The sequence below is a fragment of the Ostrea edulis genome, chromosome 2, assembly GCF_947568905.1.
Source record: "Ostrea edulis chromosome 2, xbOstEdul1.1, whole genome shotgun sequence".
Lineage (NCBI taxonomy): Eukaryota > Metazoa > Mollusca > Bivalvia > Ostreida > Ostreidae > Ostrea > Ostrea edulis.
The window spans coordinates 68680860-68699770 of NC_079165.1; the positions used below are offsets into that span (position 1 = coordinate 68680860).

At 37.2% G+C, this 18911-nt stretch overlaps 1 protein-coding gene across 2 annotated transcripts; it reads left to right on the forward strand.

The window, feature by feature from the left end:
• The first annotated feature begins 8282 nt into the window (after positions 1–8282).
• Positions 8283–16054, forward strand: LOC125679139 (uncharacterized). 2 transcript variants are annotated; one of them, XM_056157050.1, is made up of 10 exons: positions 8283–8421; positions 10898–11136; positions 11296–11382; positions 11586–11790; positions 13055–13305; positions 13405–13528; positions 14297–14431; positions 14827–14892; positions 15440–15607; positions 15943–16054. In XM_056157050.1, exons 2-7 carry the CDS (start codon positions 10902–10904, stop codon positions 14409–14411), a joined length of 1017 nt encoding a protein of 338 aa, XP_056013025.1. In that variant the 5' UTR covers positions 8283–8421; positions 10898–10901; the 3' UTR covers positions 14412–14431; positions 14827–14892; positions 15440–15607; positions 15943–16054. The 2 variants fall into 2 exon arrangements, with proteins under 2 accessions (XP_056013025.1, XP_048778894.2); XM_048922937.2 differs by lacking the exons at positions 13055–13305; positions 13405–13528; positions 14297–14431; ... (1 more) ...; positions 15440–15607; positions 15943–16054 and adding an exon at positions 11984–12530.
• The last annotated feature ends 2857 nt before the right edge of the window (positions 16055–18911 follow it).

Sequence of the window (18911 nt, forward strand, 5' to 3'; positions counted from 1 at the left end):
CCTAATTGCAGGTTCGTCCACTCGTGCAACTCGTGCGGCGGAACACATCAAGCAGTCAAATGCAGGAACAAAAATAGTCATTTCTAATATGGCTGTCAACACGCCAGGAAAAACTCCAATCAATGTCTACAACTTGTCTAATTATCTTCAAGGTTACAGTGCAAAAGTTTTTCTCATTAATGGCTTTCTACATGGTTTTGAGCTCCAGTACAATGCCCCACAGTTTTACAGGGAATCAAAAAACTTATTAATAAGAAGCGCAACCACAAACCCTGACACAGTAGCACAGAAATTACATAACGAACTTTCGCTTCAGAGGGTTGGGGGACCATTTGAATACTCACCATTCCCATCCCTTCAAATTTCACCGTTAGGACTCGTCCCCCAAAAAGGGGGGGGGGGGGGGGGGTTTCAGACTCATTCATCACCTGTCTTTCCCAGAACATCAATCCATTAATTCATTCATAGACCCAGCTGCATGCTCAGTACATTATGCTTCAGTCGATGATGCAGCAGCTATTATTGCTACTCTGGGGGCGGGCACTTTATTAGCAAAATCTGACATCAAATCTGCTTTCAGACTCATTCCCGTTGCCCCAACGGATTTTGAGCTACTAGGTTTTAAATTCCAGGAACAATATTTTTTCGACAAAATGATGCCATTCGGAGCATCAATAAGCTGTGCGATCTGGGAAAAGTTTGTTACGGCTTTACACTGGATCATTCAATCTCAATCGCGCAACCCTCATATTTTACATTATTTAGATGATTTTCTTTTTGCCGAACCACCAAATTCTAATGTGTGCCAGTTAACCCTTGCCCTTTTCAAACACATTTGTAGTCATATCGGTGTTAACATGAACATAAGTACAGTACGCTGTCAATGTAAACAGGAAGTGAAAACTATTTTGTGATATACGAGAATAATCTCCCGCGCAGGAGAGTGCTTTTCTGGAGGAAAATGGCGCGCCCAACGTTGGGAAGAATTCACATGTGATCAAACGAACGTAGTGCTTCATATGAGGGATTATACAGCAGAAACTGTAAGTCAAAGTATTTAAGCTTTTCATGGTAGCAGAGCGTAGTTAAAAATGGCGAGTAACTACAAAAATCCACCGGCATTCAATCCAAAATGTATGACCTACGAAACTTGGAAAAACGAAGTAAACGTTTGGCAACTTGTTACAGACCTAAAACCCGAAAAACAAGCATTAGCAGTGTCACTGACATTAGTGGGAAATGCAAGAGGAACGGCAATGGACATTGCCGCCGCCGATATGGCAAAGGATACCGGGATGGCAACTTTGATTGAACAGCTTGATAAAGTTTTTCTCAGGGATGACAAAGACAAAGCTTATGCAGCCTATAAGAACTTCGACACATTTAGTAGAACGGAAGATATGTCAATGACTGATTTCATTGTTGAATTTGATAAAAGATATAACAAATCAAAGAAGTATGAAATGACACTTCCGGAAGCAGTTTTAGTATTCAAAATTTTAGACAATGCTGGACTTTCATCGAGTGAAAAACAGTTAGCATTGACAGCGTCACCAGATGTAAAGTATGCATCAATGAAGTCTGCACTACAGCGTATTTTTGGAGAAAGTGCAAGTGCAGGAGTGACAAGCGGATTTTCAGGCATAACAGTTAAAGAAGAAAAAGCCTTTCTTACCCAGCATAAAAGATTTCTACCCAGACAAAAGTTTGAGAATGCTCAAAGAGGAACGAATCCACTCAATAAATTTGGAAAGAGGACAAAGTGCGCAATATGTCAGAGCGTTTTTCATTGGGCTAAAAACTGTCCAGATAAAACAGCGTCAGCAAAAATTGTAGAAGATGATAGTGATACTATGGACAATTGTAATTTGACTTTACTTACTAAAGACCTACCCACACCAAATGAAATTCGTCATTGAATCAAAAGGGTCAGCAGTTATCGATACAGCATGCACACGTACAGTTTGTGGGGAAAAATGGTTTGATCAGTATATGAGTGGTGTAAATAGAGACTCAGTTGATACTCATGAGAGCCACAGACCATTTAGATTTGGAGATGGACAAGTGGTACACTCTTTCAAACATGCGTCAATTCCAGCAAAAATAGGAAACACGTACTGCAAGATTGATACTGAAGTTGTTAAATCGGATATTCCATTACTTCTGAGTAAATCGTCTTTGAAAAAGGCAGGTACTATCCTAGATTTAAGAAATGAAATGTTCAACGAGCCTGTTGAATTGGAGTTTACGTCGAGTGGTCACTACTGTGTGAATATTTTAGATACATTTCAAGATGAATGCGCAGAAGATGAGGTATTAGTAATAGAAGACAACATGACAGAAAAGAAAAAGAAAAAAATTCTGATTAAACTTCACAAACAATTTGGTCATGCCTCAGCCGATCGATTAAGTCAGCTATTGAAAAGTGCTGGAACTTCAGATGCAAACACCCTAGATATGCTTCAAAGAGTCACTGAAGAATGTGAAGTTTGTTTTTTGCATAAGATGCCTGTACCAAGACCTGTTGTTGGTTTTCCGCTTGCCACTGAATACAATGAAACAGTTGCCGTAGATTTGCATGAACTAGAAGAAGGAAAAACATGGTATCTTTATATCATTGATGAATTCACCCGTTTCAGTGCAGGATGCATAATTAGGAGCAAGAAAAGCTCAGAATTTGTTAAGAAATTTATAGAAGTCTGGATTTCAATACATGGGGCACCTAAACGTCTATTCAGTGACAATGGTGGTGAATTTAATAATGAAGAAGTAAGAGATATGGCTGAAAACTTTAACATCGAGGTAAAAACTACAGCGGCATACAGTCCATGGAGTAATGGGTTACTAGAAAGACACAATAAAACTTTAACTGAAATTTTGCTGAAGCTAAGAGAAGACAATAAATGTGATTTAGAAACTTCACTCAATTGGGCACTGATGGCGAAAAATGCATTAAACAATGTCCATGGCTATAGTCCCTATCAGCTTGTCTTTGGAAGAAATCCAAACTTACCGAGTACACTGATTGATAAATTACCTGCATTGGAAGGAACTACTACGAGTAAGACTGTAGGAAAGCATATTGTCGCTCTTCATGCAGCTAGAACTGCATTTACTCAAAGCGAATGTTCTGAAAGAATAAGAAGGGCACTGCGAAAACAAACAAGATCAAATGGTGATCAGAAATATTACACTGGAGAAAAAGTCTACTATAAGAGACCAAATTGTAAAGAATGGAAAGGGCCAGGGACTGTAATTGGACAGGATGGCCCGGTTGTTTTTGTGAGACATGGAGGTTCATATGTGCGTGTACATCAGTGTAGATTACAAAAGCACGACAAACATGTAGCTCAGAGAGAGACTGTTTTAAATGGAAATCCTGATAATGAACTACAACATGGAAAGAATGCTAATTCCAATGAACCTAGCCTTCCACAAATTTACGATGATTCTGATAGTGATGATCAGTCAAACTATGATACACAAGAAGTGGGAGAAAATTTAGAAAACGGTATTGAAAATCCAGGGGAAAATAATCAGGAAGAAGAAATACAGGCTGATATTGCTGAGGTCATTACTGTTAAAAATGGACAAACAATTAAATATACCGATACAACTACAGGAAATAAATGTGTGGCTGAGGTTATTGGTCGAGCCGGAAAGGCTACTGGAAAAAACAAAGCATGGTACAACGTGAAATATTCAGAGCCGTAATCATTAAAAAATGCAGAGATTTCTGTAGATCTAAGTAAGATTGAGGGACTTGAATGCATTGTGCAAGAAAACAATGAATTAGAGAACAATGTAATGATAACAGAAAATGTATCTTTTGATGAAGCAAAAATGAAAGAACTAGAATCATGGAAAAATAACAAGGTATATACGGAAGAAATAGACAAGGGGCAGAAATGTGTTTCCACAAGATGGATTTGCACATTAAAGGAAAGTTCTGACGGTGGTATTAAACCAAAAGCCAGGTTAGTTGCACGTGGTTTTGAAGAAACCAAAACTAACACGATTCCTAAAGATTCTCCGACATGTAGTACTGAGTCACTAAGAATGATTTTGGCTATCATTGCTCAAAGGAAATGGACTACTAATACAATGGACATTAAAACTGCTTTCCTTCAAGGCTCAGAATTGACAAGAGACATATTCATAAAACCTCCGATAGAAGCTGCTTGCAAAGGAAAAATTTGGAAATTAAGGAAATGTGTTTACGGATTAGCAGATGACTCCTTGAATTGGTAGAGATGTCATGAAACAATGTGGTGGTGAAGTATCACAGGTGGATCCAGCTGTTTTTTATTGGAAAGACAAAGAAGGAAATATACAAGGTATTTTGGCTTGTCATGTTGATGACTTTTTATGGACAGGATCACTGGATTTTCAGAAATCTGTAATAGATAATTTAAGATCAATCTTCTCAGTTGGTATTGAGCATGGTCTAGAGAGTGGATCCTTTTTATACATTGGTATTGATTTGTCGAATCATGAAGGTATCATTAGTTTGTCACAATACTAGACCATTCGGCACACACAGTTTCCGAATCGGCAGGGCAACAGATCTTGCATTACAAGGTACAACTGAGTCAGACATCCAGAAATTTGGTAGATCGAAATCTACCGCATTCCTGAAATACACGAGGATCACGTAATTCTTTTCCCTACAAATTCCATATACCGCTGCATTAAACAATGTGGGGGTGGGGATGGGTGCAAAATTTTTAGTTGCATCTTTAGCCCCTAATCTATATCTATTAGAAAATAACCAAACCAAAGCCTTGCAGGTATTAGAACATGGATTCTAGGATCCTCCATCCCTTATTGGGCGGGAGAAGCAGCCAAACACAATCCGGGGGGATATAACCTCAACCTCCCGGCCACTCTGATATGGAAAACACGCAGGGGTATGTGCTGGCACAACTTGGACCCACATATTCTACAGCTCATCAGGCAAGAAGAACCCCCTAAGTATCTAGTAATTCACCTAGTATCCAATGATTTGGTAACTCCAAACTTAACAAGGAAAAAATTTATCCAAGAGATTCAGTGCAGCTTTCTGCGATACAACGCCCTCCTTCCAAATACTAAGCTTGTGTGGTCCCACATTTTACCACGCCGTTACTGGCATGGAGCACCACTTAATACTGTAAAAAGATTGACAAAAAACGCAAAAGAATTAACAGTATTATCTCAAAGTTTGTCACTACATTGGGTGGGGATGTAATTCCCCATCCAAACATATCTGTTACCAATCATCACTTGTTTAGACTTGATGGTACTCACCTATCTGAGTTTGGCAACAACATTTTTCTAAACGATCTAAGGCAGGGTTTGTTGTCCCTTATCCAGGGGAAGGTATCCCCGTTGTAATTTTTCCTCCAGGAGAAAGGTATCCCCAGAGTAATGGAGGAACATCATATCGATGTCTGTGGCGGGTCCGTAGGGATAAATGGGAGGGTTGTGAGCATATCTGGTTCGTTGTTTCCCTGCCCAGCCGTCATGCATGATGGTGGGTGTAATGTTGGGTAGACAGGTTGTCTACAAATGTATGCCATGCAGAGCAATGTAATCAAATAAGTAAAAACTTTTCGATTGGGGTCATAGCCAAGTCCGCAGGCTTGGGGCCCTCTCCACCTCTCGTAACAGGAGGGGAGATTTAGTACTGGAGTACTTGGGTAGAGAAGTACTACTGACCAGAAGCAATCACCGGGAAACAGGGTATACAGATGTGCTCCCAACTCTCTCGGACCCAAATGTCTAGTACCTAAATTTGGGATCCCTGGCACCTGCGCCCAACGCAGGGCCACTGGTTTTGCCCAGTACTTATTAGTCGGTATACCAGCTATCCCTTCTGGACCCAGTATTTAATTGTACATTTACACAATGCGGCCATTCTAATGCCAATTTCCTTGTACATCTTAGTTTGCAACATATTTTGTAAATGCTTGTTAAGTCTTTAATAAACATGGAAAATGTTATCATCTTGTTTTTTGTTTAGTTGGCATCATGCAGGAATGGCAACAAGTATGTGCCATTTATAAAGCTAGGTGTGCAAGTATTTACTACCTGACTGTTTAATATGCCAGATTCGAGATACGAACTCTTCTGTATAGGAGGTGCATTTAGTGGAACTTTGAATGCCTAAGTGGGACAGAGTGGATATACAGTCAACGAGGAAGACGATGAAATGTATTAAAAGCGGCTTCTCTTTAAATATGTAAATGTGGGAAATACTAAATACTATTGAAAGAAATGTTTTACCGAAGTGGAAACATACAAACAATGTCATATTTGCAAGAAATATCTTGGATATGGTACTTATGAATAGCGAAATAACGTGATAGGATAAGAATTTTATGTATTTAAATACTCCCTAAATACTTATCACTTACTTTGTTTGTGTATCAATCGAATTCAGGTTATCAAACAGCATATGAGAAACTTACTGAGTACATTCACTGATGCTGTGATGAATATCTGTCCCACCCCCGCGTGTAAACAAATTATTTCGCGCCTTACTATGTACGAGAGTTCTCCAAAGGGAAATAACTCGGATGTATCTCGAAACCGGCGTATTAAAGTAATAACTGTGTAATACAATTTAAGACTTGTGACTTAAGTTCTTTTGTAAAATGGGCCGCTGGGCCCTCCATTCCATATTTCAGAATACCAACCCATTCAATAATTTTTCAATATAGGACTCCATTGGGGGGGGGGGGGGGGGGGGGATATACAGGGCTTATATGGATTTTAATGACTTAAAGGCAAAATATAGGAACCTTCAAGTTCATAGGAAAATATAGGAATAAATAGGGACTTGAAACCCTGTATAATGTACCCAGGAATTAGCAAATAATATATTCAAGTTATTTATAATCCTATTAGGAGTCCTGTAAATGGTCAGCTGATCAGGATAATTCTTCTAAACGGAGTGTTGGACTCTCCAGCCAGATGTCTGTTCATGAACATGGTGCAGTTTAATGGTTTCTATGGATGCCCATATTTTTATGCTCCAGGAAAGCCTGTCCAAACGAGTGAGAGTGGCCACACTTTTCCGTACCCCTTCAACATGGACAGTGAGAATGGACATCATGAACTAAGAACCAATGATTCTCATTTGAAAAATGGCGAAGAAGTGGAGAAAAATAAAGGGCTTTCATGGTTTGCCTATTTGCCTTTCTATGACAATTTTCAAGGGTTTGCCATAGACAATATGCACTGTATTCTTTTAGGAGTGGTAAAGATATTAGCAACACTGGTTTGATATACTATTAAATTAATTTAATGATTATTAACTAACATTTCTCTGCCCCATTCGCTCTTTGGTAACTATGCCTATCGTCTAAATTTATCAACCAATCAAATGTTGTCTTTCATTAGTATCATTTGTTACTATTTCGATATATCTAGGACACCCCCCCTATAGGGACAATTGATTGCACCCTCTAGGGGGACCCCCCTTTCTACCAATCATATTTATTAATTATCTTATTTCAAATCATAACAATTTAATCATCCAATCAACGTTCATAAATTTTCCTACTTCGGCATTTCAAATTCTAGTTAAGCATCACTTTAGAAAATTTCACGAAGGGCAGAGGGCACGCAACCTTTAGCAGCAAGGCCACGCAGTCTAGGCCGTTTTTATACCATAAATTTTCCAAACAAGGAATTATTGCAATGTGTTTATAATACTAATTTTATTTGGCTGGTATACGTTGACTTACATGCAGACTTGTACCGCCATGGACATACGTGCTTTCTTTGACATTCCGTCGTGGTACTTAACTTTTCCCGAGGAAGAAGAGAGTTTATACTGTATCATGGTAGACTCAGACTTTGATGCTGCGGAAGCACGCTTTATTATTATCCTTGAATGTGGAGCTATGTGCGACGCATGTATTTTATGTGCACCAGAACTCTTTGAACCGCTGCCACGTTGTGACGAGTTTGCCATTTCCCGTTGTGATTAGATCTAATACAGACATCGTGCAATGATGACGGATAATACTTGTAGCGAAGAAAACGAAGTTTTATTGACAGTCGGAGAAGACGCCATTAAAAAATGGGCCAACATTAAACGAATTTCACCCCGCACCGCGGAATATCTTCTGGACATGGGCTTCAACAGTATGGAAGCCCTGTCGCTTCTTACACCCAGTGACCTGGAAGAGTCCCCTATCCCACTGGGACAGCGTAAACTACTTATCCATAGTGTAAAACAGACATTTCCGAGAGGAATGGCGGTGGCAACATCCACCGACCGCATGGGTACGCCAATGGAGGACCGCGGGGGACAAAATAAACCGGTCGAGGACGCCTCTGACGCCAGTTTTATCCGGGACATTATGGGACAGCTGCACCAGGCACAGGGACAACCACGTCCAACGACGCAGCCCATGCAAGCCTCTAATGGTATGTATTCATGGCAGGACCCTCAAATTTATCTAAAGTCTTTTGTTCCATCAAATTCCTCTAATTACTTAGACATAGTAGACCAATCTGAGAGAGTCTTATCTAATAATGACGATGGTCAACTGATTTTCAAGTCAGGCCCTGCGAAACCTAAACTGGAATCAATTTCCATATCCCAATGGTCGGTGGCTAATTTAGGTATAATGCATAAACTTCTGCAAGACTCTTCCCTTCACCATGACCAAATTCTTGACTATTTGTCATACACCACCAGGATTTACCAGTTGTTCTCCTCTCATGAGGTGAAATCTGTGTATTTCTATGATAGGGAATATCGTAGGCTACAGCACTATCACAAATTTCGATGGGGGACTGACATTCCACACATTCAAACGGTCTTCTTAAAACCCAGGGTGATTCAGCCCACCCCAACTCAACAGAAAGTAGGGACACGAATGCAAGGGGGCACCTTCTTTCAACGAGCCTCTCACACCCCACAGGGTTATGAAATTTGTAAGAGGTTTAACTCAAGGACGGGGTGCATGACCAAACAATGTAAATTTGCGCATGTTTGCTCTATGCCTGGGTGTGCAGAGAGACATCCGGCCTACGACCATCCCTCCTCCATTTCAAAAAACTACTAAATCACCTCACGGGTCTCATCCTCACGACCTGGGAAGAGGAGTTAAGTGGAGATATCGATAAAGACTTCATTTTGCATGGCATAAAAAATGGTTTTGATATCATTGATCCTAGTTTGATCCCCCAACAAGTGGAAGTCGATAATCACCCATCCACGTTTAAAGATTCAAAATTATTTCAGAAAGCTAGGGAACAGATATTAGCTGAAATCGCAGAAGGTAATTATGTTATGGCCCAATCTCCACCTTTGATCATAAGTCCCCTCGGGGTAATTCCAAAATCTGATGGAGGTGTTCGCATAATCCACGACTGCAGTCGTCCTAAGGGACAGGCAGTCAATGATTATGTTTCTAAATCTTACAAATTCAAGTACCAATCACTGGATGATGCCACCAAATTGGTCCAGTATGGTTCTTTTATGGCAAAAGTTGACCTTAAGTCTGCTTATAGATCTGTGCCAATTAGCAAAAATAGCCAATAGGTTACAGGGTTTAAATGGGTTTTAAACGACAAAATTACTTACCTTTTTGACACAAAACTACCGTTTGGTTCTAAAGAAGCCCCAGGTATATTCCACCGTCTCTCTCAGGCTGTATGCAGGATGATGGCCCGTAGGGGTTACAATATTGTAGCATACCTTGACGATTTCTTCTTATGTGAAACATCTAAGGATAGGTGTGCTAAGGCCTTAGTCACTTTGTTAAGACTCCTTAGAAAATTAGGGTTCTATATCAATTGGACAAAAGTATTGGACTCCGCACAAGTTTTGATTTTCTTAGGTATTGAAATAGATAGCACACTCATTATATTATCAGATTATATTATGTACATATTTGAGTAGGCATAATAATGTTTTTTCACTTTTTATTCTTTTTTTCCCGGAATAATTTTTTATTAAGAATTTATATTGTATGGAAGACATGAAGGAAAGTATGGCACGTCTTTGAGTTTGTACATGTATTAGAAGTATGCCTCTAAATAGACTGTAGCCAGCTACTTGATATAAAATTTTATGTTTGAGACATGTAATTGCATTCATTTTCAAATGAAAATGGCTTTATCCCTGTCCCACCAAGTTTAAGATTACATTTCCCACCTAAATGTATTGGTCAGTGGCGGATCTAATCTTACTTTTTCAGTTAATTTGTTGAGTTTGCCATTTTTTCAAATTTAAACAAAGTGGAGAAAATGCATCATGCAACCCATTTCGATATATCCTTTAGTAACTATTATAATTTTGAATAAATTCAACACAGGCATGGCTTCCACAAACTTTTTGATTATCACAAGTCTAATTTTGTAATCAAGATCATAGACCAGTAACATTTGATGAAGAAGGTGCCATATCCGACACATGGACTACAATAAGTGGGACAGCAGGGGGTCCCCATAGGTAATATTTAATAGAGAATGTGTTAAAATTATCTGACCTGTACATGGACTTCAATATATGGAACAGTAGGGTTCCAAGGCATGCCCTATAGGACTTAATTATTTATGTCTTTATTGAGATTTCAATCTATATCATTCCAATGGTTTAAATATTTAGGGTTCATAATACATGATAATATGCAACATGTCAAACACTCCTTCTTGAGAGTAGGCAAAGCTTAGTGAGGAAATAAAGATTAATACTATTTTTATTCTATATTTTATATCTTGCCTAAGGTTATAAATTTATAACCGGCGAGGGAAAAAATGCAATGGACCAGACCGGGATTGAATCTCCAGTCAGGTGCTCTACCAAATGTGCTATTTGGCCACCGCATTTATTCCCCCGCTGGTTACAAATTCATTTTAACACTTAACTTATTGTATCTTTTTTTTTTCATAGGTGTATGCTTAATGGCATGGAAAAAGATGATAACTCAAAGAACATTGCAAAATTGGCCAAGTTGCAGAAACAAATTAAAAGTGGCCAGGAAAAGTTAAAAACTTCAGTGAAGAAGTTGGCACCCCCGAAGAAAAAAGCAAAGAGAGAATATGCCCATTTTCCAGCTAGGGATAATGAAGGCAGGCTCATTCGACATCCTGTCAGAAAGAGAAAATTTGAAGACACTGACCAAAACAAAGGTACTGCAAATTCCTATATGTGCAAGATTAGTTAGATTTTCATTGCTTTTAATCGATATCTCTTAATTCATGTGTTGAAAATGTAGAGGTAGTAACTTTAGTAATAAATGATTCCTTATTTTGATTCATAATTTTGACCATTATGTACATTGATTACAGAGGAGGGTAATTTAAATTTAAATGTGGAACCTTCAGTTCAGCAAGATGATTTGATGTCCACAATTAATGCCAACATATCAAAATCCGGTGTGTATTACAATGTGCATCTACATTTGTTTATTGCAGTTTTCTCAATGGTTTTAGATTCCATATGATATCACCAACCAATCAAATATTAAAAGAAAACATATATCATCATGATTATGCCTTCTGATTGTTTCTAAAAAAACAAATATTTTCATAAAAAAAACCATAATTGTGGAATTAAAATTAGTTGCAATGATTTTTAGTTGATGAACTGAAAATCAAGATTGAACAGTTAAGGAATGCAACAAAATCTAACAACAGAACCATTTGGGAAAAAAGAAAGCAACGGGAAACTGAAAACTGGGCAAATTTACGACAGTGTTTGTTTGAAGCAGTAATCAAAACTAAATTTGCAAACCCTCCAAATGTATGCTCCAAATGCCAATACCAAACTGTGTGCTTAATAAGGTTTGCAAATTATGTTTCTTGACCTTGAATTATTATTAATAAGTAATGTCTATTTGTGTTCATATAATTGTTAATATATTTCTTATACACTTTAGGTGTGACTAAACTGTTACCTTTGTTTAAGATTGATATTCATGTAAATAAATGTTAATTTTTTTTATGTATTTGAGACAAAATAAATCTTTCTCAAAAGGTGTCAACAATGTGCTGCCACATTATGCAATACATGTGATGAGGATATGCATACAGTCAATGCATTACATGACAGACAGGTGAAAATTAGGTATCACTGGGCAGATATAGCACCACTACAGAGTGTAGATATTGATGATGAGGGTGAAGTAAATATATCTGTAACAGCTTCTTTGCACCAAGCTTTAGGAGTTAACGCCATTGTCAATTCAATTAGAGAATTGTCTTCATTAATGTCAGACAAGAAACAGGAAGATGATGATGAAAGACCATCCAAGCGATTGAAGTTGTCAAGTAATGACGCGGACTCGGAAACGGATGACAAGATTGACGAAAATTCGGAAAATGAATTAGAAAATCACGATTCCAGATTTGGGTCAGCATTCGTCAAAACCAAGACGTCCAGCAATGTAAATAAACCTCTGGCAGATATGATGAGTATGGCCTGCACTTCAACAGCTGACTCTGACTTCGATATTCGGGAAAAATACAACCGTCCAAGTTACGTCCCTTTCCTATTAGTTCCAACTGTTAAGGCTTATACCTAAAGTTTTCTTTGAGAATCTAGCAACAGAAACAAACAGATGTGCTACTTAGAAAGGACCTGATCCAAGATAGAGTCCAATGAATGCAAACAAGATGTTTGCGTTTGTGAAAGGTCAGGCAAAAAGAAAAAAGGAGTTTAAACATTGATTTTAACCATAACAATTCTATCAACTATTTTCATTTTCTCAACATACACAATTAAGCACTAATCACTGATTACTACTACTTTGAAAGTTTGAACTTGTGCTAAATCTTGTTTGCTTGTTGGTTTTAATTAATTACCCTTAATTACAACATAGTTGCAATTTAATGTCTGTCTTCAGCAACATTATTGGCAGTTACAATAATCATTTTCACTCTATAACTCCTGTGTTCATTTGTTGGCCTGCATATGCGTCTGTAGGCAAAGGTCATCTTTTACTGTGAAAGATCAGATTGTCTTCAGTTCTTCAATTCCATATTATCAATGTTTGATAGCATCGTGATTCTGAAAAAATATCTTTATAACTATAATCTCAATTTCCAGGACTGCTAGCATCTCTGACATGTCACCAGCTGGAGAAATTCATCCTCCATCAACATCTACAAAGTCAACTCCGTCCTTGTCAGCTACCATAACTTCATCTGCTCAACTAACCTCGTCATCATCCAAAATTCCATCTTCCACCAGGTCTTCATCACAATCATCCGTGCTCATATCATCAATTGTTGTTGGAGATAGTTTACGTTTACTGCAAGACACTGACAACTCCTTTTCCTTCAATAATTCTGTACTTGGTAGGTATTGAATTGAAGCAGTGTACATGTGGGGTTTTTTTTTGCATGAAAGGATTTTTCTTGATTCATATATATGGTATGATTGTAACTGATTGGCAGAAAACAAGTGTGAAGGATGTGTGAAGTGTCAAGGATGTTCCATTCTGGAAAATAAAGTTGCCAAGTTGGAACAGTCCAGACAGTGGAGAGCAATTTGTCTGCTCTATGGGGATGGACGTCACAGGTATTGAAAGGATCTTATGGTGATTGATAGAAAAATAGTAAAATTAATACTATATAAATCTTCATTTTCGCTGCAGTTTTAATTTAATTTTTTTTTTTCACGGTTAAGGACAAAGCTGCAAATTTAAAATTACAGTGAAAAGAAAAACAATTGTGTCTTTGGATTTGTAAGTTTTAAAACACAATAAAATTGCACTTCACCGAATCAGTTGATTTACCGTACACCAGCCTTCAAAAAACCTATTGTCTCACAGCCATTCCCAACTGGAATCCATGTTTTGACTTCAGATCCTTCTTTTTTTGTGTAATCAATCCTTGTGCAGCTTCTTCATGAAATTTACCCCTTATTTTGTTATGTTATTTACATCCTCTGACCTTCACATATCCACATATTTTCAGCTTACTTAAAAATAGTCATCTTTACTAAGCACATTTTTCCAATCCATGCTTTAAACATGCTTAAAATTTATTGTAATTGTCTACAAGTAAAATGTTTTGTTGATGCAAACAAAACTATTAGATAATTCGTGCTGTTTGCCTTTAAGTCTTTAATTTCAAATGGGACCCTCTGTTGACCCCAAAATGTAAGGGTTTTTTTTGTGGGTGGGTGGGGGGGATGGGAGTTGTGCCACATATAACAAAAACGCAAGATTTTGGCACAGTTGAGAGTACATTATCTGATTGAACATTGGAAGAGGATGTTATAATATTGGGGGAAAATGTCTGACTAGTTTTCATTTTGTTCATTATTTATATTATTTTACTACAGCTTGAAGAGAGGGTCAGAAGCCTTCCCCAGCATCGGGATATCTGTGCCTCTCCCCAGCCTCTTCAAAGAGCTTCACAGTCAGTTTGTTCACCCCAACATACAAAGGTTCCATTAGCCAGCGTCGATCCATGTAACGTTAGTACATGTATATATGTTTAAATCTCCCAAAATGTTACAGAGTCATTTTACTATAATTATTTTGTTTGTCGTGCAACATTGACTTGTATGGTGACCTTCCAGCGGTTGAAAAAAAAAAAAATCACCATTAAAATTTTATTAATTTTATCAAGAAATGTATTTCACAATAATGCAGTTCTACTTTGTTATGGTTTACACTTTCTTTATTGGTGTCTGTATTTCACACAACTATGTGTCCGAGTCTGTTCAAAGTGATCTGAATGTTTTCTGATAGGAAATGAAATCTGCCCACCAGCCACCATAATACAATGTCAGTATATGCTTTACATTATTTTAAATGCCAACTTCTTTTTCTGACACAATTTCAAAATTTTTTGATTTTTAACATGCAGATTGAGGTGAATGTTGAAAGTCTTCCTGACTTCAATTCTGAGAAGACATACAATGGATATACCAAGGTAATTCATTTATTGTGCTTTATTCTTTCTTCTTTGTTGAAAACTGAGTCATAATCATCATGAATGAATTCAGTATTGTACAAATTACAAGTACCGGTATTAGAGGACAAAAACCGTTGTTGTTGGAATGTGGTGACAAAAACAGTTTTTTCAGACTTCAATAAAGTTAACTTGTTTATGTTTTAAATGTCACTGAATTATATATTTTAAATAACATGATGCAAAAGTCTTTTAAAAAGTTAAACATTTTCACTGATGCATAAGTTGGCAATCTTCCAGAAATTCACAAATTCATTGCTAATCATCTGGTTGGCCACAAATATGAATAAATCCAATTTAGACTCTTGAACTGAGGCCGTATGAGATTTGGAAGTCTCCTATAATACTGTGTCAAATTGTATAATGTGTCAATTCCTATAAGTATTCAAAACTTACAAGATTTTTAATGCTATGAAAATTTCACATACTGCAATGCTTTTCTGATTATATATAAATGTCGGAGAAAGAACTTAAAGTACAGAATTCAATTAATTACATATAATTGTAGATGCAGCTACTTTGCAAGATTGCTGGCTTAGTGGATCCAAGATGTTATTTCGTTGCCTGTACTCCAAAGACGAAATCAAGGAAAGGTCCTTGACTGGAGTACAGGCAAACAAGACCTTTACAGCCCAGCCTTCCTTGGAGGATCCAAGCAAATTGGGAGTCATTTATGGTAATAAATTTTTCAATAAGTGTAAGGTAACATGTAGATATGTTAATTTCAGAGATGTTGAAATTGACTGGTGCAAAACTGATTTTCTAGGTATTAAAATGGATGTATCAAAGACTCATTAACATGATTAAAATGCCTTTTTAAAATTCTGACATTAAGATTATTTCACACATATTTTAAATTATATTTATAATTAAGATGGATAATTGATAGTTAATATTCCTTAAATATTTTAAACAAGATTATTAAGTTAAGTTTTATTAAATAGTCTAGAGAAAAATCACATGAAAATCTGTATACAGTTTGGTAAACATGTTGTTTTTTTCTTCTTCCAGAAATAATGGCAGAGAAGTTCAAAATACCAGAAGTCCTGGTTAGAGATAGGATTAGGGAACTCCTGAAACCCTCAAGAAATCAATATTAAAAGGAATAAATTGATTAACATTCTTTTCTTTTTTTTCTTATATAGCATTTGCACTCAGCTTAGATTATGGTGCACATAAGAGTTCTCAACAGACAGATGGATCTAAGTATTGAATAGACAATGTGACATTTTCCCCCTGAACAATTTCCAGCCCACTAGTACTTCCATGGACATTGTCCAGCCTGCTTCCATGGATTCCATGGACATTGTCCAGCCTGTCTCCATGGACGTTGTTCAGCCTTGCATCTTTTCCATGGACAATGCTTGTTGAGTTTCACAAAATTTATCCATGGAAAAGAGCTGGAAAAGTAGTCCAAATACTCCAGCCTATTCCATGGACAATTTTTTCCATGGAATGTACATGGAATCCATGGAAATTCTACAGCCGGGATTGTAGCTTTTGTTAATATCAAAGTTACTGAAACAGGAAGTTCAAGTAAAATGGAGGTTGAGGGATTTAGGAGATGCATGTTATATTTGATTCAAAAGGGCTTTAGAATAGAAATATTAGCAACAGATAGGCATGTTCAGATTAGGAGTCTTATAGTAAAAGAGTTTCCAAAAATTAATCATCAGTTTGATGTGTTCAACTATCACCACATATTAGTAATTATTGGAGTACTTTTCTGACCCATTTATTGCATCAATCATGCCGAAAACTCGTTTCATGAAAATTAATCAGTATTTACACCTGAGGAATACATCAAACACACCTGGACGAAATGATCCTGCCTATGACCAATTGATGAAAGTAAGAAATCTTGTCATCCAGCCAAAATTACAAGCCAGGAAAAAAACTCTCCATTGATGAAGAAATGATTGGATTCAAAGGGAGGTTGCACTTCACACAACACATGCCGGCAAAACCAACGAAATGGCGAATCTGTGAATTGGACACTGGGTACTGTTGTGGATTTGACATCTATACTGGAAAGAAATGAGGGCGATAGCATGGTCTAGGGTATGACGTTGTTTACGATTTATCCCAACACTATTATCAACAAAACAGACATTTCTAGTCTGATCGATTCTTCCTCCATCACTCCCGCTGAGCACCTGGAGTTTGTGGGAACCTATGTGTGTTGTACCATAGTGGCAAATAGAAAAGGACTCGCTGATAATGTGAGAAATGCAAAATTGAAGAATCAAGGAGACCTCATACATATGCAGTACGGAAATCTAATCGCTACTGCTTTCAAAGACAAGCGCCAGATCACATTTCTTTCGACATCTGCATCACCACACCTGTATAAAAAACACGGGAAAACCACATGTCAACATCCATTACAATAAGCACATGGGTGGTGTGGCCTCATATTATCCTGTTGGAAGACCAGGAACAAAGTGGTGGAGGAACATCCTTTGGTACATTGTAAATTTATCAGTTTTGAATGCATGGGTTTTGTATCAGAAATCAGAGAAGAATCCCCCATCCCCGAAAGGATATGACCATTTAGGATTTTGAATGGATGTTGCGTGCTGCATTTACCTCCAGAAAACATAGGATTGGCAAAAGGTCAAAGAACTGCAACAAGAAAATTGCCATTCAATCTATCAATCATCATGAACTCATGAAAATAGATGGTAGGAAGAAAATATGTCGCGAATGTTTACTACACAACCGCAAGACTCTATCAGGATGTCCAGTAAAAACATCATTTAAATGTGGATTTTGTGAGAAAATTAAATTAGTGTCACGTGATGACAGAAATATTTAATTCTGTGGCTTTCAGACATTTTTACCTGTGTCTACCTGATTTCATTAGTACAGGTGTTGTGTAACATACTTGCAAACCTGTTATTACCAAACATGTACATAGTTACATTATACTTAAAGATATTTTCTAAATTACATTTTTTATTGAAAGAAATGGAGTTTTAAAATTCTTGTTTTTCCCTTTTTTAATGTCCTTTCTGTACCTATTAACTCTTTCCCTACCACTCAAACGCTTATATGCACTGAATTTTTATTGCTAACATCCCCGCAGACGCTGATAAGCATCTCTTGTAGCTTGCACTGCATTCCCGATACAGCACATATGCGCTGTAGTCCATCATGTTTGTATTTTTATATGCGACTTTTCCCCCTTTTTTACACAAACGGTGATTGGTCAGTATTTTTGACTTCATACGAAATTAACCAATGAAATACTGTAAGACAAATAATATTTAAATCCCATGGTCTCACAATATCTATTTTTAACTGGGGTTTCTTGTCTTTCAATATGTTTTTAGCTGGGGTATTTCCATTTGATTGCGTGCAAAATGGCGGACATTTTAAGCGACGAAGACTCGTTTTAACATGTCAGACATTGGTTCTGTGTACGATCCAGCTATCTGAAGTGATATAGCAATATCTCTAGTGTCATCTTGGGATATTTCATTCGTAACAACTGACTCAGAAAGTGACGAAGAAGAAACATGAGGGAGGTTCCTGCGAAAGCCCTACAACAGGGATTAAAATCAACGCTCGCCCAGTGGCCTTTCGACTGGGAGAGCAGAATTTGTACTTTAATTGCCTAGGTTGGCGATCGATATTTTCCGTTTACTGCCGGTTTGATTTAAATACGTTTTTCCACTTTGAGTTCAATTACGAAATCAGAGGATTTAAACGTTTTAATACAGCGATTTACACACAGATATTTGATTGTTTCCAAGATTTTTTGGTTAAGTTTAATCCCTGCTACAACAAACCATTTACAGAGAGTGTTGGGGCAACTTTTAAATTCTCAAGTGAGAAGAATGAACTAAATTTGTTCTTGAAATTATTTTCTAAGGATTTGATCAAATCATTGGTGTCTGAAACAAATACTACAAGTATACAGTAATATCTATTTGTCCACCTTTTCTTCCATACTGAATACATGTGAGTAATCAATT